Raw genomic sequence first — 23,850 nt, 5'->3', positions numbered from 1 at the left:
GGTATGAAATTAAAAATAAGTTTAATATTTCATTTTATTTAATTATCCAGTGTAAGTATTGGGTGACTTGCTGTAATTCCTTTGCATTCATTTTTAAATATTTCCACTTGTTGTTCAATATATGCTTCAAAATTAGTATGTGGACAACTTGGTAGAACTTTTGACTTTGGCTTTCCTTTGGCGCTATGATACACAGATCGCAGAGTCAATATTGGTGATTTTTCAGGAAAATTTGCACCTGCAATTTAAAACGATGATCAATAAACATCATCCATAAAGTAATGAGAAAATTTTTATGAGAAAAACAAACTTAATTACCTATATCTATCTGTAATATCCAATGAAAATCATTCATTTGAAATAGTAATGCTGCACTTGTAGCATCATGTTCGAGAATGGCTCCTTCATATTTAATAATCAGCTGAGCTAACAATTCTCTCTTTAGCCTATCATTGTTTACAATATCCTGTATCTTTAAAGAAAAACATCTTATTATTTATTAAACATATCATTAAAAATCAATAACCTGTATTAAATATTACTGTAGAAATTAATTACCTTACTATTAAGTAAATCTGTTACCATTGGTACATAGTCCATAAGAACTCCTGATTGATGCATTCTAAAAAAAAGGGTTTTTTTTAATATAAAATATATGTATCATCATAGTGTGTTTTTACATCTCAATCATCAAATTACATTCCATATAATAAAATAAAAATGTATATACTTACAATGGCAATGTAATATTTCCCAAAACTTTAGATAGAAATGGAGAAAGAATTAATTCTGCATTAGTGGAATTTGGGTATCTCACTAATAAAAGAGCTGTGTCAATCCCAGGATTTATGTCAATGCTGTAATTCAGGTAATATTATAATTTATAAACATATGGTTTATTGCATATTTCTATTTCCAAAGAAATTCTTTAGATGATAACTATGGTAATTTAACTATTTATAAGTTAAAAGTTTTAGTATTATTTCAAATATCACATAACTACATAAATGCTTTACCTTTCGTTATACAATTCGGGGAGCTTAGATGTATTCACTTTTAACTTAATCATAAATTCTACTATATGGCCTCCCACCCAGACTTCAACATCTTGTTCAGTTGTTAGAGCATTGCCAAGTAATGCACTATACTCAAAAGAAGCACGAGAATTATCATCCTCATTCAATTTCTTTACCTGAAACCATCAATCTGTAAAATATTTCTAACTTCGTTAGTATATTTGTATGTCTTGTTTATGGACATACTAGCTTTCTGCCCCCGGCTTCACCCGCGCAGTCAAAGAAAAACCCGCATAGTTCTCGTTCCCGTGGGATTTCCGGGATAAAACCTAGCCTATGTCCCGGGGTAAAAAGTAGCCTATGTCCTTTCTTGGGTATCAAAATATATGTATACCAAATTTCATGCAAATTGGTTCAGTAGTTAAGGCGTGATTGAGTAACAGACAGACAGAGTTACTTTCGCATTTATAATATTAATAGTATGGATATCACTATTTACCTGATGAAACTTATATAATTTGATAAGTTCTGTTAGTACTCCACACAAAGCTTTAGGGTCACTTGAATTCCACTGACAAAGACTTGGGACTTCTTTAATTAGATTTTCTTCGTCAATATTACTAAGAAAGCTTTCATCATCAAATCTGAAGTCCGGTGCAAACCACGGTGTTGAAGGATCAAAAATCACTTCCCATTTTAATTTTTTTGAGCAATATGGGAGCACCACTCTTAATTGACTTTCAACTCCTTCCATATTCCCAGATATCCTTTCCAAGTCAATTTTAGTTTTGCATAGTCCTGAAATATTAGATATCATATTAAAAATAATACTGTGCACGGAATTAATAATTATAATATAGCATCAATTTGTTCACCTAGTTTTAAGTCTTGGTAAATACACTGAATATATGGACGGAAAACAGGAGAAATTTCACTAAGGATACTCATATTATCGGTCATGTTATTTTACAATTTTACAATCAATCCCTTCTACCCGGGAATCAAACAAGGTTCACTTCAAGTATTTATCAAAATTATCACGATTCATTCACCGGTGAATTATAATATTATAATTGGTTGGATTAAAGCATATTTTACATTATATTCAGTCACTACGTTGAATTGTTTAATGATAAGAATTAAAATGTAATAAAATTGTAATAAACAATATTATTTGTTGAAAATAAAAATGAAATTTGTCAACAATAGAATAATAAATTATAGCCTTGTTGTTTTTGACGTTGACAAACGACTGCTAATGACAGCTAGTTTTAGACACTATATATGCTATTTTTTTCGATTGAAGGTTCTCTGTTTACGGTTTGTGGTACGGTTATGAATTGCATTAAAAATATTAAATATCCGTTATCTTGAAAAGGCTCAATTGTTATTATTAAATAGCCCGCTAACCGGGCAATTACTAGAATAAGGAAGTGAAATTATAGTCGATATGAGCCAGTGAACCAATTCAATAGCAACATTATCTATTTAACCTTGTTTTGTCTTGCATCTATCTTTTTGTCTTTATACATTTTATCACATCCATAGCACATCACCACAGGCACATCACTATTGGACACGGCAGGGCAGGACGGGGATTGACGAGGGGATTGAAATCAAACAGCAACAAAATAGCGAATTGCAATCTAATTTGAGTTTTTCAGTTTTCGGAGGTTTGAGAAAAATTATTTCTCTGATTGCTCATCGTAACAGATTAGCATGAAAGACATGAATTCTACAATTAAGAGCAACCTTTCAGAAATAACAAAATTAGCAAGAAAATTTAATTGTTTCTATTTATCAGGTACGTTTATAACAAAAATATTTAACTAATTTTAAAATCGATTGTTATTGTTATTGTTTTGTTTAAGGATTACATCAAGGTACCTGTAAACCGTTTTTGGTTGGAGGTCATCAAGTAGGTCTTATTCGGCCCGATGTGCAGAAATATTTACAAAGATTTCCCGAGGTAAGGCGTTAAGTTAGAAGATCGCACGGTCGCACCGCACCGATAAAACAATCTGTTTTAACTGTGTTACTACTTACATTTCCTGTAATAAATGTTCATTTTTGATCATCAGTTAAATTTAATTAGGCCATCAATAACCTCATTTATGTACATTTCAAAGGACTTAAATAAATCTCATGTTATAAAAAAATTGCTCTCTCCGATTAAAGAACATAGGTAAAATTAATCAGTAATTAGTGGTTTTTATTCAAATATTATTTTTGATTAAAAAACCTTTATCCATTGATTGATTTATACAAGAGGCAGACATTTTATTATTTAAATAGGTATTAGTTTTTATTTGGTAGAACTATCAATTTTAATATTATTTATGCAGGTATTCAGAGTTACTGGAAAATATGTGGAATTAAATCCAGCATTTAGGGACTATCAAGAGAGAACTACAAGAATTGCTGAAGTTCTACAGTTTTTGCGCAAGGAGGGGGAAATATGTGCTTTGAAAGGTTGGCGAGATGAGGTATGAAGGCTATTTATATAAACCAATTAAATTTGTTTAGTTTAATATTTTTAACATAATTACTTAGTTTATAGCAATAGTTATGTAGCGTTTATTACATATATTAATTGAATTTGGTATACAAGTTTAGTATTTATTGACCACACAATAATAATAAGACCATATAAAAATCATATTTTTGTTGTGTTCTATAGTGCTTTGAGGTTAGTACACCATTTTACCATGAGAGCCTCTTGGAGATGGATAGGAGCGCTATATGTCTGTTTGGCATCAGGAACTATGGTGTCAGTATAAATGGATACCTATTCCATCCTACCAAAGGTCTGTGCATTTGGCTGCAACAGAGGAGTTTTACTAAACAAACTTGGCCAGGTATGATTAATGTTCATATAATATGCTTGCATAATTTAATGTTACCAATATATATTTTTTTATATATAAAAATAAGTCGGGTTTTCCTTCCTGACGCTATAACTCCAGAACGCACGAACCGATTTCCACGGTTTTGCATTCGTTGGAAAGGTCTCGGGCTCCGAGAGGTTTATAGCAAAGGAAAGGTGTCTCTGGTGGTGAAATGGAGTTGCCGGGTTTGCTAGTTTTTTTATAAATTTCTAGACTTTTCTTACAAGCACAAAAAAGTGGATGGTATAGTATTGGTTCTTTAATTACCTAGCATAGTTAGTCGATTGAAAACAATAAAAGCAATTTAACCTCTATAGTCTACTCAAATGATATATTAAATTAGATTAGAAATGGAGCAAATATAAGTAAGCTGTCCTTGTTCCCGACAGACATATTTTACCGTCTTAAATTAATATAGGAAAATGGGATTGCTTTGTGAGTGGAGGTCTGGCCGTTGGCTACGGTATTCTTGAAACTGCCATCAAAGAAGTTGCTGAAGAAGCATCTGTGGTCGGGGATTTAGCGAAAAAACTGGTTCCAGCTGGCTGTGTGAGGTATGTTTTACTATCAAACTTTATCTGTAAATTTTTTATGCCCATATTCTGCCCAATTTATGAAATGATGATGTCTTATATAAATGGATATAAAATTTGATAAAACTTATCAATGATATCACTTTGACAAAGTCCAAATATAGTTATAGTTACACATTATTTCACATTATAATAAAACAGCACAGTAGATAGTCTAAGATCCCACCGCAGGATCAGTGCGTTCATCGGTTTTTTGCTGAAAACCGAATTTTTATGTATATTTATAATTAGGAGAATATATATCGACTAGGTTGCCAGTCAAAATTTGGCCGCAAGCATGTTTAATTAAAATTTTTCAAATCGATTTTTGGGAAAAAAATTCGTTCACTTGTTTTTTGAATAAAATGTAGTCTACATCACGTCAAATGATATAAAAATTCTAAAAAATCACGGTTGCCGCTTTTCACCTGGCCGCAACATCTTGGCAACCTGGTGCAAACTGGTATGATTTCGATTCATTTTTACGTTCATGACGCACATTTATGAATCATATATCAAATTAAAGCTAATTTTTTTCTATTTATTATCATATATGGTTGCCTAATTAAATACCGCCGCAAATAAGGGTTGCTGGCTTTTAAAAATTATAAATATACATAAAAATTCAGTTTTCAGCAAAAAACGATGAACGCACTAATCCTATATTTATAATTTTTAAAAGCCAGCAACCCTTATTACATTTTATTCAAAAAACAAGTGAACGAATTTTTTTCCCAAAAACCGATTAGAAAAATTTTAATCAAACATGCTTGCGGCCTAATTTTGACTGGCAATCTAGTCGATATATATTCTCCTAATTATAAATATACATAAAAATTCGGTTTTCAGCAAAAAACCGATGAACGCACTGATCCTGCAGCCGGATCTCGTACTAAGACGAGATGTTTTCAATTCCAAAACCAGAATAGAACCATTAAAAATTATTTGTCTTAAAATTTTAATGCATAAAAAAATGTTCGAATTATGTTCATTATATTGAGCATAAATACAATTTTAGTCTTCTCATAAAAATAATACCAATCCTGTAGCTAAGAATCATGTTCTGATAACATTGCAATGATATGTGCTATATAAATAATGGCTAAGCTTAAGTTGTACTTTGAATTGTTTTGTAATTTATTTAGTTTATATATGCCGTATACCTACATAATTGAATTTTATTACCATATAAACCAGTTTTGTAATATGTTATTTTTAGTTAAAAAGCAATCTATGTTTAAACAGGAAAAACATTCTCTATACACGTAACAATAAGGACCCACAAGGTTCTTAATAAGTACCTATTTCCTACTATATTTCCAGTTCTGACTGATCCAAATCAGTATTGCTTTTAAAGTTTTTAGCTTGAAGTTTATATAGATTCATGAAAATTTACATAATTTCTGTGTAAAAATCACAGTTATTTACAATGACCTACTAAACTAGTAGACGCGGCATACGCCAACATCATTGCACTAAAAAACAGCGTAATTAATATATACCTACTTATACTGTGCGACCGCCTCCTCGGTACAGTGGTTGACGCGTGAGCGTAGAACCGAGGGGTCCTGGGTTCGATTCCCGGTGGAGACGAAAAAAAAAATGTCTCGGTCTGGCAGGACACAGAAGGCTGATCACCTACTTGTCCCTAAAGAAAAATCGATCAGTGAAACAGATGTATGAATAATGCATCTGCCCCCTACCCCACTACGGGGACACGGGACTTCACTTTTTACTTATACTGTATTGGTGATAATGCCTAACGCATTGTTCTCTCTTTCACTCTCACGCACGAGACATAATACATATCTCACTCATGTACTTCGTAATAACAACTGCCGATTAAAATATAAAAAGAACGTCCAGCCATGACGCTGAATGGTGCGTGATTAAGTGAAACTCGGGCACTTAGCTGAGTTTTTTCTTGCCAAAATAGAGAGCGGGTAACGTATCTAGCTTTTTTATATACCTATCATAGGTTATTTAATATAAAGTTTTCTGTCTTCTAGTTTCTACTTCGAAAGCGAGAGAGGTCTATTCCCGAACACGGAATATGTATACGATCTGGAGCTTCCCATGGAGTTTGTGCCTGAAAATGCAGATGGGGAGGTTGAGAAATTCGAGTTACTAACTGCAGAAGAATGTGTGCAACGAGCGCTTACACCACAATTTAAAACAACCAGCGCTCCCGTTTTACTGGACTTCTTGATTCGGCGGGGATACATTAACCCAGAAAATGGTAAGATAAAATATATTATGTAATGTGAAACTAATAGAGTCATCTATTATTATTTCCCATCTTATCTATATCTATGATATGAAGTTAAAATAAAAATCTAAACATGAAATGCTTTTACCTCATACCCAATAAGACATTTTAATGAAACTCATGCAATAGCGTTCGCATTATTTAAATAACTTTTTAAATAAAACATTTGGAGCACCGATTGTTTATGTACCGACTCTAGTTAAAATTTGGTATATACATTATACATATTTATATATCAAATGTAATACAATACTGATACATTACAAATATGTACTATGCTGTTTACTCTGTATTTGATAATATTAAACTAAATATGTATAAATAATGTAAAAGTTGTGTCAATATGTAACAACTTGTTTAATTAGATATGACTCAATATAATATACTAGCTTTTTGCCCGCAGCTTCGCCCGCGTAAATTTAAACCCGCATAGTTCCTCGTAAAACTATCCTATGTTAATTCAAGTTAACCTCTATGTGTGTGCCAAATTTCATGAAAATCGATTCAGTAGTTTAGGTGAAGGAGTAACAAACCAACATACAATTTTCGTATTTATAATATTAGTAGGATTACTGCGATATGTACAATACACGATTGTTTCGTCTAAATTTTAAGTACATAATATGGATTTCTTCGATAGATCTTTTTTGAAACGTATTTCATATTTGTAAAAATAATTTTATTTTATTTGATAGTTTTGAATTTATGTTTCGTTCATTTCATATTACAATTTTATCTTTATTAGACGATTACATAGATCTTATTATAAGTTGTATAATGTATATTCTCAAAAACATATTCTTATCTCAGATAAGTTAACAATAAGAATAGTTCTTAGTATTAATCATTCAATTTAATCTAGTTTAATACATGTAGGTATATTAATCTATACTAATATTATAGAAGAGTTTGTTTGTTTTTTTGTTTGAATGCGCTAATTTCAGGAACTACTGGTCCGATTTGAAAAATTGTTTCGGTATTAGATAGCCTGATAACCCATTTATCGAGGAAGGCTATAATATATCACCCTTAGACCAACATGGGCGGAGCAATGCGGGTGAAACCGCGGGGCACAGACGACAAACCGATTTTAATTAATGAAGGGTTCTATTACATTGTATTAATTAATTATTTATTTATTTTTCGTAGAGCCGAATTACCGACACATCATAGAGTTGCTTCACGTGCCGCTGCAAACTATTTACAAGTGGCCGCAGACCGAAGTAACAACCAATGGCGAGGAACTTCAGCGTTAAGCAACGATTAGTCACAAATATTATAATTTTTAATTTGAGTGGATTATTTATAACTTATTTTTGTATTTTATTGAAGACATTTATTGTAATGAAATTAGGTATTCAATTTGTGCGTGGTGTGATATTTATACATTCACATTTATCTTAATTTTGGAGTAGACAGAGGATGAGTCCCGAATAGTTTATTTAAATTAATATCGTCTTCCCGATTTTAATTGATGACAGAGGATTTGATTGATTTTCCTTAAAATATTCAGTACGATATTATTTATTTACGATTATATTATTTTTATTAATTTAGCTTCACTAATTCCTTAGTTATAAAAAGTGCAAGACGCCAACGACCAATGACACACATTTATAGGTCTACCAGAATCTGATGGCATATTTATATTTAAGAAATAAAAGATTTTTATGTGGCAACTTATTTGACAACTATCAAATTGGATGTCAAATTATTTGTCTTTTTTGCAGTTGATGAATAATTTTTAGGATTTTGTCTAAAAAATCTTCGAAAATGTCGAAAAAGCCGCTGCGATCACAAGCAAGAGGTGTTGTTTATAATGTGTATAGAAAAACATTCGATGAAGAAGGGTCAAACACATCACAATTTTCAATTTTGAAGATTTTATTAGTAAATTGGACTTACCCGTTTTGATACTATAAATTAAAAAATATTATATGTAGGTACTTAACTATAATATTGTTTGTTGATTAGAATATTTTTATGAAAACTTATTACATGAGTTTCCAATACGGCTATTCGTCAAGTCCAAGCTGTCCAAGTCAATTTTATAATGTGTGTCTGTTAATACTTACGAAAATAAACATAATTTTATTTTATTTTATAAAAAATTATAAGCAGTTTTGATCTACATTATCATTATATCGATATTTTCACATGGCATACTGGTAATGAATATACAAATATAGGTATGTGTAAATAATAATATGTATTACCTGTATAAAAGTAATTTGTATAATTGTATATTATACATGTAAGTACATACTTACATAATATTAAGTGGATATCTCATTTTTAAGTACAGTATTGTCCACTTATGTAATGTGAGTAATGATATTGAGGACAAAATAAAAAATAAGCAGTATCAAGATCGGTCAGTCCATTTTCCCTAGGGTTGCACACTCAAAATTTTGATTTCCCTAATTGCCATCAGATTCTGGTTTACCTATAATTAGATTTTATTAACTTCCATAAATTTAATATTTTCCTTATATTCGTATAATAAAATAAAATTTTAATTAAGTATTTGTCTTACCCTCAATAAGGATATTATGTAACTTAATCTGGAGAAGTAGTCACTTTGAAAACTTATTAGAAATCATAATAGTTTAGCTAGGGACATTTAATTTCTGTGATACTTTACCAATTTGGTATAAGCGATGTTAGTGGGTTAATTATGTAGAGACGTGAATTTGAACAGAAAGTTATGGGAATCCGTACCGCAGGAAGGAATTAAAAGTGTAAACGGACCTACCGATAAAAGTAATAGCAGAGACAATCGCAGATACTTATTCTAAATTCTATTTAAAAAGGTAGTATTTGCATTTTTAACGCGTGGGTATGGATCCTGTCATGGGCAAGTTGAACTTGCAGATTGAATGGTTAAAGTTTGTGGCCTGATGTTAAAAGCTCCTTTCAGACAACGGACTACATTACGGAAGATTACGTGTTTTTTCATTTCAATAATATTTATACAAACAAAAGAACTGCAGTCCTTTTAGCACCAAGCCATAGGTTTTAAAATTATTTGTATACGTGTTTTTGTGCCATTAGTATCCTGCTTTCATTTAGAGTTAAATTACGGATGAAATAATTAATAATTTTAATACTTTATATTCGATATCGGTTTTTTATTTGTCACTTAATATATGTATAATGTTGCATCCTCTAGTCAATATAAGGTTCAAATTGTTTAATAATTTATGTATTATAATATGTATTACCTAACAAAAGCTTAAAGCTATTTCAGTTGCAGCATTTTTTTAATATTACGTATATTTTTACGATACGACTCATCAACATCTGAGTATTTGACGACACTAGATAGATATTGAACTACTAAGAAAAGGAATCAGACGTAAAAAAATAAAGGTTTCTACAATAAGTAGGTATATTATGTAAACAAAAAAAGGTTCATGTTGTACCATGTTATTACAATTGAATTATAGACATTAACAGTGAGGCACATAAGTTTTCCCTGTTGTATGTCGTTTGTTAGACCTAATTCTATTTTATCATTAGACTGTTTTGGCTTACAATATATAAAATATTTACTAAAATGTTATATGGATTACTTATGTGCGTTGACAGAATATGTGTTATTCAGAGCACCTACGGTTTCAAATCACTTTCGTGCGTTCGTAATTTCCAAGTACAAAATAATCCAGCTTAAAAGTTTTCATTTCATATACTATGGAAACCCTTTTATTAGTAAGTCAATATAATTATTGTATAAAGTCAGTATTTTTACCACTTAATTTTTTAGTTTTCTTACAATGAAATTTAGTGCACAGCTTGCTGTTTCTTTTAAATTAAATGAACGGTTTATTTGAAAGTCACTTCATATTAGTATTGCCAGTTACGTTAGATAACTCTTATTCGTACATCTTGTTGAAATATGTACTCGATTCTAAAGCCTTCTAAATAAAACAATTATAAATGTTAAATTGTGCAGCGAATATTGCTTTTTCATAATTTTTCTACAAAGATATTAGTGATCGTAGTTATATGTAGATATTATTATGAAACTATGTAAAATGCTAGAAAAATTGTAGGAAGTCAGAAGCCTTAGAACGTTTTTTACATTTCTATTCACGATTGTTATGGGCGAAAGACTTTTTATCCATTTTACATGTTATATATAATCGTTTACATTTGTGATTTTTAGGATGATACTGCTTTCCTAAAAATGGGTAATAAATTTTAAGTAAAATTATAAGTTGTTTTCTTTCTACATTCCCTAATCTCTTAGTTTAACTAAAATATCTCGAAACTTTTGTTGAAATAGTCAACTATAAATAAAAAAAAAAAAATATAAAATACATAACTTTATTTAAAGGTTAATTTGTATCGACAATGGTCAGAATACACAGCTGTATCTTACACTCTACAAAAACTGATACATATAGTTATAATAAACAAAGTTAATTAAAATAAAACGTGTAATCAGGTGTAGAAAATCACATAAAATGAGTTAATATTGACATCAACAAGTTATACTTAAATAATTTAAGTAAAAGTTTTAAAGCCGCGGGCTTATTGCAAACTTGAATTGTTAGAACGTAAAAATATAGCATGTATAAATTATTAGGACTGATTAACACCCAGCAAAGCAACACTTGGTTTTCACAACATATAGTTCAATTATTAAAAAGTATCAGATGTTATTTTAGCCTGATTACATCAGTCTACTTGATAAACGAAATTTATCAACATAATTCAACCACCAAATCACCGAAACAATAAAAACACACCACTTTTCATTGAATGTGTCATCTGTCACAGCCGGGGATGCCAGCCCTAAAAATTCGTCGGAAGAAAGAGCACATGTCTGGACCGTTGTTAAGCATGCATTACGCTACACCGTGTCGCTGGGCTTGTTCAAACATTACTTTTTAAAGTGAAACTTTTATTACATCGTCTCAAACTTTTTGGTCTGTGTAGCGCATGTCGCGTGACGGTCGAACCGTACGATAATTATCGTGCAAATACGATAATTTTGTGCCTAAGTTTCACTTTTACCGTGGTTTCATAAAAAAACCACACAACATTTTTTTGTATGGAGTAAATTGCGCCTGACTGTTGCTCGGTGTAGCGTGAATCATGTATTTAATAATCGTCTCCCCTAGAGACGACTTCTTTACAGGTCGGTCTCAGAAGTATTGTATGCTCGAACTGCGCCGTGTAGCAGCCCTTAATATCGCATAGCGGCGGGTAAGCGTCCACCACGCCCTTATCGCAGAGGTCTTTGAGCGCCATTGCGTATCGCGATGCACCGGCGCGCTCTAACCACCGCTTGCAGAACGCGAGCGTGCCGAAGTTCTTGTTGATCAAGTTCAGCAGCTGTTTGGATGATTGTAATCTGTGAAAAATAATAATAATAGTTAAAAAAACTAAAAAACACGCTTTTTATAGAAAACCGAACTAAAAAATAGAAAATTTTATCAAATTAGTGTATTGTTATCGGTCCTCAATAAATCTACAAAGTTTGAACGAAATCTGGCCGTTTAAAGTGGGTCAAAATCGCGCCCAAAGAAGCCGGTTACAAACAAACATACAGGTGAAGCTAATATAAAGCGTGTAAAAACCATTTTATGTTAAGAAAATACATAGATTTTTAAGCTATTGCATAGCTTCTATCGCGGGCCTTGAACACGGGGACCGAATGCAGAAATTCCGTAACGAAAAAACCTCACGCTCCCTCCCCACGGGGACAGGCACGGAGGTGTGGCTTGAAGGCATAGCATTCAATAGCTTTACCGCGGCAGTCCCCGAGTGCTTCACGTATTTTTTTTATCATTTCCCAAACTAGTAATAAGTTACATAACTAAATAGAAAACAACACGTTGGTTTTTTTTTTTCAAATAGGAACACTTTGTTTATTGCAATAGGCTTTTTGATGCAGTACACTAATTTCAGTGAAAGAGCTAGAATTTAATATTAATAAAATAATAGCTACTAACCTTAAAGGCACAAATTGTTGATCAAAGTTCTTCATATAATGAGAGCAGTCCATGTCATCATGGACTTGTCCCCGGCCAGTGGAGCCAAATGTTTCAATTGCATAAAACTCATTTTCTTCCATACGAGTTGTCTCACCACCCTTAACTATTGGCACAGTCTTACCAGCATGAATACCTGTAAAATTGTTAAAATATATAATATTCAATCTTTTCACAATAATTTCGTATGGAATAATTTGCAGTATTATGTGTAAAATTAATATAATTATTGAATATACATGTAATTCAGTGAAAAAACGAAATTTTACTTACGATATGGTCCAATGGAGTGACCATTAAGGTTACGGATTGGTTTCACTTGATAAACTGTACCGTCTAATTCTACTTCATGTGATTCCATTACCTAAAACAAATTGCGTGTAAAGGAACTGTACATTACATAATATATACAAACATAACCTCAATGATAACTGGAAATATTTGTTAGAATTAAAACATTCAACTTGTACAATGTTGATTCAAAATTGTACATTATAATATGAAAACTAGCTGCTCCGCGCGGTTTCACCCCCGTGGCTTCTCTCCTGTTGCCCGTAGCATGATGAAATATAGCCTATAACCTTCCTCGATAAATGGGCTATCTAACACCGAAAGAATTTTTCAAATCGGACCAGTAGTTCCCGAGATTAGTGCGTTCAAACAAACAAACAAACAAACAAACTCTTCAGCTTTATAATATTAGTATAGATGTTAAATAATTTTTTAAAGAAAAGTTATCTATACATCATGCTTCCTTTTTGGAAAGCAAAAGTTTTATGAAAGAAATATAAGTAAAACAGTAATAAATTAAATTCACCTCTTGCACAGCAGCACCAACATCACATAGCCTCACATCAATACCAGATGCCTTAATACCAGCCTCGGTGGCTTCCTGCACTCCCTTCACTAAAGGATCATAGCGTGGGTTAAAGTGCAGTGTGAACGCACAGTCAATGATTCGTCCGTTAATATGTGTACCAAAGTCAATCTTTACAACATCATCGTATTCAAGGACGGTATTATCCCCTGTATAAAAGAACATGTTAAATGTTTATAAATGTTAGTTATTTTAGAAGAATGGAATTCCATCATCTAGTATGAAAGTGATATCTTTTCCTGCACAGTAATGCTTTATAATGATAGGCTTCAACTAAACAACTACAATCAATAAAATATCATCTACATACAATATTGAGGGCTTTATAAGAAATAATGGCGAATGATAAAATTCTATTATCTAATATAGACCTACTAACCTATTGTTGTTTGCAGTATGTATTTAAATTATTTTTAAATATAAACCTGTATTTGGTGTGTAATGTGCAGCACAATGATTACGACTGCAGCCAGTAGGGAAAGCCAACCCTGCTTTTAAACCATCTTCACCGATGAGACGTCTAGCTGTAGACTCCAATTCTTCACATATTTGTGTCATAGTCATGCCAGGTTTGATCCAATCTCGCATGTATTGTCGAGTCTAAAATAGATTAACTTGTGAATTAAAATAAGTTACAAATTACACAGAGTTCAAATATTAGCGATTGATTTTTTTATTAATTAAAGTCAAAACTTTTTAATTATTATTTTTTGAGCAGTTCCTAAAAATGTAGTATTCAACACAACCAATTTTTTAAATCTCTCATTACTTGTCTATGTGCTTCAGCTGCATGTCTAATTTCCTGGTAGATATCTTGGTGCATTCTGTCTAATGCTCTCTTTTCTTCACTAGAAAATCTATCTTTAGCTGTTCTCTCATCAATACCTTCAGCTGGACCGTGCTCCATTATCTGTCCCTCAGGGAAATTACCTGAAATAATTCAACTTATAACAAAATTGGTCATACATACACAAGTAATATTAAAATCATTACAAATTTAGGTAAATAATAAAGCTTTTTTGATAATATTTTTGTTGTGATGATGTTTTTTTTGTGTGTGTATATAATAATGTATACATCATACAGTGTATACGATTGCATTATTCAACTGCTAGTTATTGGTATTGTGCACTTACCGTCAGGGAAAAGTTCGGCAATAGGAATAGTTGGTGGGTTTGTTTGAGCCTTTGTGGCGTTTTTGTTTTTATTTTTATTCTTTTTCTTCTTCTTTTTTTCTTCTCCATCACCAACATTGTTTTCAACCGACAATGCTTGTGCTTGTTTTTCTAACCCCTCTTCATTATTCTCAGCTGGAACTTCTTCGGTTCCTGCTATTAAAGTTAATCTTATATTTATTAATATGGTATGGTCTCTAGCATGACTATTATTATTTTCATATCAGATAAAGCTTAAATTTAAATTATAATTAGAGCCAGAACTGGCAAAAATATATTGAAGACTTTGCCTTTTTTATATAAATTGCGTCTAAATGAAGAGATTACGGATCAACAACTATTTAAAGGTGAATCAAGGTGAATAAAAGCATTATCAAGTCAAGTGAAACCTAACCTGTCTTCTTCTTCTTTTTTTTCTTTTTCTTCTTTTTAGCGGGATCTTTGGTATCTCCATCTTCTACGGCATCAATTTCCTCATCCTCTTCATTTTCCGCTATTTGCTCTGTCTCTTCAATAGTTTTTACGCAATCCATTTTAATTTGTTCAGTGCGAATTAAATAAAAACACCTCTAGTCATAAGCATGCGATATTTATTTTTAAAATTTGAAGTTCCCTCATGAGTCGTGGTGTGAATTCGTGTCTTTTGGTTACTGCCAAATTCTAACTAGCAACACTACTAGTGTTGCTAGTTAGAATGTTTCTTCCACAGTTTCTTCATATTGTCGTTTCAAAAAAGTTTATGTCTGATCTAGATATTTTATCAATCATTTAACATTATAAGCTTAAGTAGATGGACTTCTCACTTTTCTTGTTTAAGTTGATATACTGTACGCAACGGTGTGAAACTAATCCCGTATAGTTTGGAAATAACTTTTTTACAAAGTTCTTCCAATCTATACAGCAGTAGTACGCAAATACTCGCGTATATTTTGTAGTGAAGTAAGTAAGAATAGCGCTCCAAAATATACAGCGCCAGTACGCATGCGGACTAATCGTGTATGTTTCGGAGTAAGCACGGCCGCGGCGTCTTTCCATTGCTCGCGTTTATATTATTGTATTGCTGTTTTGAAATCTATTATTAAAATGCATGTGTATTGTGTATATAATGTTGCGTACTGATCGTATATTTTTTGTATCGAGGATGCTTGTGTCTTCGTTCCCGACTATACTGCACGACTTACAATAATTATTGACAATATGTAGTGCTAAAATGTAAGAATCTAATAAGTCCAGAAGAAGACGGTTGCGAGGCGACGATGCTACGACGACGACGGCGACGATGTTGTACTTACGGAAAAAGTCACCCGTCAAAATATCAGCTTTTTTCAAAATTTTCAAAAACTTGGGGAGCCTTTTGTTCAATGAAATCTCTACTTTCATATGGTGTAAAAAAAAATAAACATTACCGTAGTAAATGTTCTCAGAAAACGCATACAAACAGTCAGTGTGATAATGAGCCCTCCCACTTCCCGAACTCGGATTGACCGTAATTTATTTTTCCTTTTATTTTTATCATATTCCCCTCCTTTTCTAATGGGTTTCATCCTACTGCGATTTTTTTTATCTTTTTATTATTTTTAAAGGCTTCTTTCCTAGTGTATTATTACTTTGTAAGTCTTAAGAATGTCATTTAAGACTTCGTTGTTTCAAAAGGTATTTTCATAACTTTCCCAATACGGATTTTAGAAAATAGCGTGCATTGACCCGGCGCGAAGGCGGCGAGAAACATATTGAACCCATAATGGTACCTATAAATAATTATGTGGAAACACGCTGATACTATTTTATTTATTACTGATATGGAACAAAGTCTACAATTTTACATAAAGGGCAACTCTGATAAATATGCATGTGTAGATTTTACTAGATTTCATTGCTTATTGAAAATGTTGCTATCATTTAGATTTAGAGGAACCCACAAATACCATAATCCAGTATGGATCCGGAAATGGCTCGAAAGTCGAAATATAAGTCGAAATATATCATAATTTAAAAATTATTTTTTAATTAACGAATAACACAGGATCAAAAAATTGGGCATAAAAAATATATTAATTAGCACATTTTCAAATAAAATTCATTTAAGAAGTAATAGTACGAGTAGGTATGCGATCGTCACTTTTATATACCTATATGTATGAAATTCATAAATAAACGTTAGGATAAGCTTCATAATCCCAGTGGGTAGTGTAAAAAACCGCGAGGCTATAAAAATTTTGTAATTTTATGAAAAGGTTGGCAAGATAAAGTTGTTCAGTCCGCATAGTTACGAGGTAGTAACGGTAGACTGGAGAAAAAACCAGTTATAAAATTTAATGAATTACATAACTCTACTTATTTTTGAAAAACAAGTCGCAACTTTCATATTTCTCTGTCCCTTATAACTATGACAATGAAGATGGTACTTTTCTGAATGTTTCATTCGGACCAAGTTAAATAACGTGGTCGGACGCTCGATATTGCACCAATATAATGCTAAGTCTTATTAAGTGGAATGGTATTTAAGGTTTTCTTCGAAGAATAATATGACATTTTGGTAAAATTAGCGCATAAATATTTAAAATAATCGTCAATTTTTGTGCAATGATAATAAAACTTTACTATCCATACTAATATTATAAATGCGAAAGTAACTCTGTCTGTCTGTCTGTTACTCAATCAGGCCTAAATTACTGAACCAATTTGCATGAAATTTGGTATGGAGATATTTTGATACCCGAGAAATGACATAGGCTACCTTTTATTGCGAAATATGTACCACGTGCGAAGCCGGGGCGGACCACTAGTATTTAATAATTCACTATATTGCAATACGAGTACAATATGGGGGTCTTCAAGTGAAGAGTGAACCGGTACCTACTAGGGAAGCGCGTACCATCTTAGACCGCATCTAGCTTTCCATCAGGCGAGATTGTGGTCAAGCGCTTCCCTATCTAGAGTAAAAAAAAAAAAAAACGTTTAACTTTTTCACAAGATTGTTGTAGAAATAAGACAAGTATACAAAAGAATTTCTTAGCACAAAAGAACTGAAAGCGGGAAGAACATAATAACAAGGTATGAATAATGGATGGTGACAATATTAAGTCTAGTTTTTTAATCATAATCAGAAGAAAACGTTTTGGAAGCCAAAGTGGCAAATGATGAAGGAAAATAAAAATTGAAATAATATGTTATATGGCGTAAAACTTCACACGATTATCTGTAAAACACATGTTACTAATCGTACAAATTTCGAAATACGGTCGTCTAAATTAACTTTACGTAGAATCAAAACATAACCACAAAGATCGCGTGATAAGCGAGCGTGTAGTGTGATGCGGTCATGTTTACAAAGGTAGTACTATCTGTACAGCAGTACAACAGTATATATCGGCTCTACATACGACAAGTTAACTATGTCTAGGTGTTTTCAGTTTTCACGCGATTTACCGCGCCAGTCGTTGGCCGCGTGTCTTGCAGCGAATACGCCCGCCGGCTCGCGCCCTATGCTACGAGCTACGAAACCGTAGCGTGACCTGTCTCAGTATAATTTACTACGAAGCCAGTGCCGGTGTGCATTGTATATAAATAAACAGTAAAACTTTTCAGCAATTTTATTTATTCGCCGTAAATATTAAAGGAATTTCCTCGTTTTGATTGCGAAATGTTGACTGATGTGATATCATGGAAGTGACACTAATCATTAATTAAAAAAATTGGATTTCATTTAATATTCGTGTAGAATGTAGAGCGTTTCTTTAAAAAAAAACTTACCTCAGATTTTTAGGTAAGTTGAGATTATTTTATAATCGTTGATGTTGTTATTTTATCACAGCTTCATTAATGAAGTATCGGATTTAATTAAATGTACCCTTTCTTTAGACCTTAATTATAAGCATTAATAATAATGAGGGCTATGTATTTAGATTGTGGTTTTTTCTGATATCTTGCAAAAACATACCTATATTGTGTATTTTTTATTACTATGTATTTCCTTATAATTTTACCTATCAACTTGGCTGGACTAGTCCTTTTTATACATTTTTGGGTATTTAAGTGAGTCAAATAGTAAAAGGAAACGTGATGTTTTAGTTATTTGCATTTCATACGCTAGCGGAAAAGGCTATACAGTAAATAAGTATGTTTACCAGAAAACATGCTTGTTTACAGTTTTCTGCTTATGCATTTTATTCACTTACAGTTTTAAAGTCACGTTAATAATAATTAATAATTGTAGGTGGTGGAAGGTAGTTAAATGTCTAATGTAGTCCAGGTCAAACAAACATAAGCTCGTTAATTAATGTACTCTCTATATCTTTATAAGTATGAAAATAGTATAACATAATGTTATAATCAATTTGAACTTTATATTCGTATAACGGTATTTTATGAACGTGTACCTACGCAATACATATTTTTGTATTTGTACACTGATAGCGGTCACATCTCTTATACATAAATATTGATAAAATGATTTGTTTCTTATTTGATGAAAAAGACTTACAAGGAGAGGTCTCAACATTGAGGAAATCATTGATTAAATACAAAAAATGAAGTATTCGTATAAGACTTTGATATTTAACATTTGTTATTTATTATAGGTACCACTAAAAATATGCAATACCTTTTGATTTTAGAAGCATGTACGTTATTTTTATTTGAAAATTGAAGCGAAATAAATAAATAAAATAAAGAAAAAGACTACAGCACTTCGAGCTATAACGTATTTTAAATTAACTTCAAACTTTGTTCAATTTATTTGATATTTAGGTACTCGATTCTACAAAATAGCTTAGATTGACAAATTTGAATTTTGCTTACAAAACTATTTGGTCTATCCAATGTTATAGAGAAAATTATAATCGTATTACAAACGTATCGAATACTTCAAAAATACTTTAGTAAGTTCTTTTGGCAGGTATATATCTACTTTATACAACTACTTTAATGGCATGATGTATATCATACTTATTAATATTTGTCGTGGCTTCTTGCTGACCCACGTAACTAAGTCTGCATTCAAAAGAAATATTTATTCCTATTTTTTCAATAGTTTAATTTAAGCAGTTGTAGTTGGTCTTTGAAACTTAAAAATCTTCGGTTTTTAATATATACTTGTTGCATAAATTGTAATTTTCTAAAGCACCATTGAAAAATATAAATAAATTAAATAACTTTACTGGAATAAAGCAACGCGCAATAACTGTATGTAATTAATTAGAATACACTCTCTACCTCTATTTTAATGATTAGTCCCTCTTAGCGGCTCCATAAATTTTATCTATTTCTAGCTGTGCTCCGCGGTTTTACCTGCATTTCTCCGCTCCTGTTGATCTTAGCGAGATGAAATATAGCCTTGTATCAACCTATTAATTATAAGGGATTAAAAATCTTAAAGATTGTCTATTCATTAATGTTTATTTAAATTGAAGCGTCCTTAATAATTTGTATATGACAACATAGGTAGGGAACATAATCATAGATACTACAGCAAAAATCACGATGTAGATACAATCACATACTAAAGGTAATTTTTTGAACTGTTTATAATCATAATCTTAATTGCCACGTTGAACTATCGGAGTAGCAAGAAAACATTATTTTTAATAAACATAAAAATAATTCTTTCGTGTATTTAACTCAGTAATTTATCCGTTCATTGTAAATGTCTCAGTTCATTCAAAAAATGTATCAGTTGGTATATAGCATGTAGTTGTTTATTGATCCTTAGAAAAAGTTTTACACGCACCGCTCCGATAATTACTAAGAAAAATATCTTAAGCCTTATGTCTCTGCGACATAATGTAGCCATTAACTGTTAATTAGTTTTTGAAGCTTATTATATAAACAACAAAAAATATAGTCGTTCAAAATGTATCTCATAAAACTCAGTCAAAGCTAGGCAATCTACATGTTAAATATGACAAAATTTTGTTACACGCTTAGGCACTTGGTGTCTCTAATTACCTGTCCACCACTGTATACATTATAATCATTAAGGCTGTTTGCGACAACACAAGACAAACAATGTGTAGATACAATTCGGTTGTAACAATCTAAATTTTATTTACTTTGGGTTATCGATGTTAGCAACGTAAACTGTCTGTATATTTGATTACGAAATATAACATAATCGATCGATTCGACGGTAAACTTATCGGTTAATTGCATTCAATTCAATCCATGCCTGGTTTTACCTTCATGACTTTATCCAGCAATATCGAGGGATTAGCGGTTGCGCTAGACTGCAAAATGCAGTTTAAGACATTAATCAATTTTAATGAAACTGAAATACAAATAAATACGTATTTCTCTTACAAAATGTTTATCTGAGTGTAAACAAAAACTATAATGTAACTATTAATTTATCAAGCGTCGATTATTAGCAGACAGATGAATTCAGTATAAAATATAGAGACGTTCGACAAATCAAATAATTAATTCCATGTGTCCATAAGCATAAACATTTATCATAATTGGATAGGAAAAAATATAAGGATTAAGGAATAAGAAATAGTTCTACGTCAATGTGATATATTAATCCCTTTAGCCGAAAGTGTTGATTAGTATTTGTAATAACCGACTATTATGAATAATCGCCTTTATAATTAGTTTGACATGGGTATTCCATCTTACTAAATGTATCCTTTTCAATATATTTCTTACTCAATCTCAAAAGCAGTTGCGTGAACTTAGATAGAGTAAATATAGTTTAGTCAGTTGTATAAAATAGGACGATTTTTAAACATTGCTGAGGAAAATAGGCGCTCTATCATAAAAAATAAAAATTTTAGGATTTAGCTAACTTTTTGAAACAGTTTGTATGTTAACTGTAATAAATAAACTGTAAAGTTTGTTATGAATTACAAACAACAGATAACCATACATTTTATTTGTAATTAGTTTTAATATTATTTAGGCAACCCCAAAGTTCGTAGTTCGCAACTCAATCAAACCGCAGATGGATTGAACCGACTTAAGGAAATTGTGTTGAGGTACCATGGTACACTGGCTACTACATACACATGTAGAATATTTTATACAATTTTGTGTAATATTATTATGGTCCAGTAGTAATATAGATATCACTGTATATACATGGATATAGGTCATAAGTGTGACCCCAGTAATATTGAAAGATTTTTAGGATAACAGAATATGAATTATTCATTAAAAAAACTGGCTTTGTGTAATACAGCTCCTGTAATATTCGATATTTGAGTTTCCAAAGTAATTTTAACAACTTTAAATGTCAAAAGTCTGTTAATGATTTAATATTGTATGAAACAAGGCGTATTTAATTAATGAGAATCTGTGATATTTGCACATTTGGTTAGAAAAATATACTGCTAAATGATGGGGAGACTGAAGTTAAAATAACTTGAAGATAATATAAATGTAGAGTTATTTTCCAATTAAATTCACATGAATATAATGATATAAATGTAAAACCTTGTAAAAAATTTGTTAAAAAATTACTATCCTAAACGATATCAATTAACAGACAATGTACTGACAGCATTGTGTACAAAAATATTTTGTGTATTCATCTAACCTTTGCGCCTTATTTATTTCAATGAAAGGTATTTTGATTTCAATTTCTATCGTCGGGTTAAACAATGCTATTGTGTGTTTAATACCTAGCTCTCTCTAGAGTCGACCCGACATATTTTGTTTTGACCTTTGAAAACCTTTAGAAAAATAATCATAACCAAAGGGTTATCTTTTTTCCAGTTTCAAATATTTATATATCCCACAAAAACTGATGCGTTACCACACTTACAAAACAAGAATAAAAACAAAAATAGAAGATATGATATTATTACCTTTTACAGTTGTTGCTCTAAGATGAAATATTTGAGAAACTTGAAATAAACTCATAGGTATAATTTATTTGACAGTTATTTTTTTCTTTATCTTACCCATTGTAAGATAAATATAGCATATTTTATCACAACGTATGTTTGATAAGCATAATTATTTATCAGCAATTTGCATTTTGTATTTAAATTTATATTATGTACCCAACATATTGAAAATGTAAATGTTAAACCAGTAAATTTATTTATTTATTTATTTATTTTATTTAAAAAACATCACATTTCATTACAGGACAATGCCCAATGCGACAGAGATACACTTTACTATACAATATAAACTTAACTAACTTAAATACTAAATTGAAAATATTCATACACAAATCAACATAGAAATAGAAAATTTAAATAACTTTTTAAGAATAACAGATTAACTGTAGTATCACCCTTGCGAATTCACTCATAGGACAATAAAATAAGTCCGCTCTTTCGTGCGCTTCATTTATGATGCGGATCGCCCGTAGGTACTATTGGTGCTTTCGCAAGAAGGTTGGTTCGTGCTGTGGGCACAAGCAACAGTGGTGAGCGGTGCCGCCTCCACGCGAATCTGGTGGGAACGCAGAAACTCACACATTCAAGTAGTCTTGAGTTCTGTTCCCTACCACGAAGAAGACTTATTACATAGACTTATTAAATCCTCTATTGAATTGTGAATTTGTGATATTTATGGTAATATTATGTAAAATACAGAAATAGTTTTAGTAAAACATAAAATGGGTTACATAAAACGGTTAATGCCTTTCAAAAACACAGAAAATTTTCGTGAAATATATGTCACGGGAACGCATTTGCAGAGGTCGCATCTCACCGATGTTCATGGGCCGTGATGTTTGTTTTTTTTTATTGTTTGATAAGTGATTACCACCATGTGACCCACCCATTGTAGAATAGGTTATTAAATTTCAGTTATAAAAAGCCTAATAATCTATTTCTAATTGTTAAGTGCGTTTTGTAGCAAATATGAAACTAGGTCAATCAAATGAAAACTCCTGATATAAAAAATGTAGAGGGTCGTTGTGAATCTTAAAAAATATGAGATTCTATCTCACATTATCATGTTCTTGGAACTAATTGATTCATCTATAAGCAGTAAGCACGCGTTTAAGTAACGATTGAGCGTTTGAATGTAAGAATATCAAATCTGTGGGTTTTAGCTGTTGATTATATTTTCATACCACTACCGATACATTTAGAA

At 31.4% G+C, this 23,850-nt stretch overlaps 3 protein-coding genes across 4 annotated transcripts; 1 reads left to right on the top strand and 2 right to left on the bottom strand.

The window, feature by feature from the left end:
- Positions 1 to 20: 20 nt before the first annotated feature.
- Positions 21 to 2,279, bottom strand: LOC149904693 (BRISC and BRCA1-A complex member 2-like). The gene is made up of 7 exons (XM_090106885.1): positions 1,892 to 2,279; positions 1,516 to 1,814; positions 1,017 to 1,192; positions 735 to 857; positions 559 to 622; positions 319 to 472; positions 21 to 238 (listed from the first exon to the last, which is right to left on the bottom strand). The coding sequence occupies exons 1-7, from the start codon at positions 1,974 to 1,976 to the stop codon at positions 39 to 41; spliced, it is 1,101 nt and encodes a 366-aa protein (XP_089963011.1). The 5' UTR covers positions 1,977 to 2,279; the 3' UTR covers positions 21 to 38.
- A 291-nt stretch (positions 2,280 to 2,570) lies between these two features.
- Positions 2,571 to 8,356, top strand: LOC149904692 (uncharacterized). The gene is made up of 7 exons (XM_090107593.1): positions 2,571 to 2,820; positions 2,888 to 2,985; positions 3,362 to 3,502; positions 3,697 to 3,874; positions 4,323 to 4,458; positions 6,486 to 6,715; positions 7,895 to 8,356. The coding sequence occupies exons 1-7, from the start codon at positions 2,736 to 2,738 to the stop codon at positions 7,999 to 8,001; spliced, it is 975 nt and encodes a 324-aa protein (XP_089963719.1). The 5' UTR covers positions 2,571 to 2,735; the 3' UTR covers positions 8,002 to 8,356.
- A 2,704-nt stretch (positions 8,357 to 11,060) lies between these two features.
- On the bottom strand, positions 11,061 to 15,421 carry und (methionyl aminopeptidase und). 2 transcript variants are annotated; one of them, XM_090107592.1, is made up of 8 exons: positions 15,194 to 15,421; positions 14,761 to 14,952; positions 14,394 to 14,554; positions 14,050 to 14,224; positions 13,565 to 13,773; positions 13,021 to 13,111; positions 12,709 to 12,883; positions 11,061 to 12,107 (listed from the first exon to the last, which is right to left on the bottom strand). In XM_090107592.1, exons 1-8 carry the CDS (start codon positions 15,330 to 15,332, stop codon positions 11,855 to 11,857), a joined length of 1,395 nt encoding a protein of 464 aa, XP_089963718.1. In that variant the 5' UTR covers positions 15,333 to 15,421; the 3' UTR covers positions 11,061 to 11,854. The 2 variants fall into 2 exon arrangements, with proteins under 2 accessions (XP_089963718.1, XP_089963717.1); XM_090107591.1 differs by having other exon boundaries at positions 14,761 to 14,955; positions 15,194 to 15,419.
- Positions 15,422 to 23,850: the final 8,429 nt, after the last annotated feature.

Source organism: Colias eurytheme, chromosome 11, assembly GCF_061535395.1.
Source record: "Colias eurytheme isolate Ceu_HAF_F1 chromosome 11, ilColEury1 Martin Lab GWU primary, whole genome shotgun sequence".
Taxonomy (NCBI): domain Eukaryota; kingdom Metazoa; phylum Arthropoda; class Insecta; order Lepidoptera; family Pieridae; genus Colias; species Colias eurytheme.
The sequence above is the reverse complement of the archived record's forward strand: the minus strand, read 5'-3'. Positions and strand labels throughout refer to the sequence as shown.

Coding starts and splice junctions, on each gene's coding strand:
- LOC149904693 (XM_090106885.1), bottom strand. CDS start 1,976: ATGACCGATAATATGAGTATCCTTAGTGAAATTTCTCCTGTTTTCCGT. Junction 1,815..1,891: donor TTACCAAGACTTAAAACTAG/GTGAACAAATTG, acceptor CTAATATTTCAG/GACTATGCAAAACTAAAATT. Junction 858..1,016: donor CCCGAATTGTATAACGAAAG/GTAAAGCATTTA, acceptor CCTGAATTACAG/CATTGACATAAATCCTGGGA.
- LOC149904692 (XM_090107593.1), top strand. CDS start 2,736: ATGAAAGACATGAATTCTACAATTAAGAGCAACCTTTCAGAAATAACA. Junction 3,503..3,696: donor TGAAAGGTTGGCGAGATGAG/GTATGAAGGCTA, acceptor TGTGTTCTATAG/TGCTTTGAGGTTAGTACACC. Junction 3,875..4,322: donor TACTAAACAAACTTGGCCAG/GTATGATTAATG, acceptor AAATTAATATAG/GAAAATGGGATTGCTTTGTG.
- und (XM_090107591.1), bottom strand. CDS start 15,332: ATGGATTGCGTAAAAACTATTGAAGAGACAGAGCAAATAGCGGAAAAT. Junction 14,956..15,193: donor AAAAAAGAAGAAGAAGACAG/GTTAGGTTTCAC, acceptor TAACTTTAATAG/CAGGAACCGAAGAAGTTCCA. Junction 12,108..12,708: donor CAACAATTTGTGCCTTTAAG/GTTAGTAGCTAT, acceptor TATTTTTCACAG/ATTACAATCATCCAAACAGC.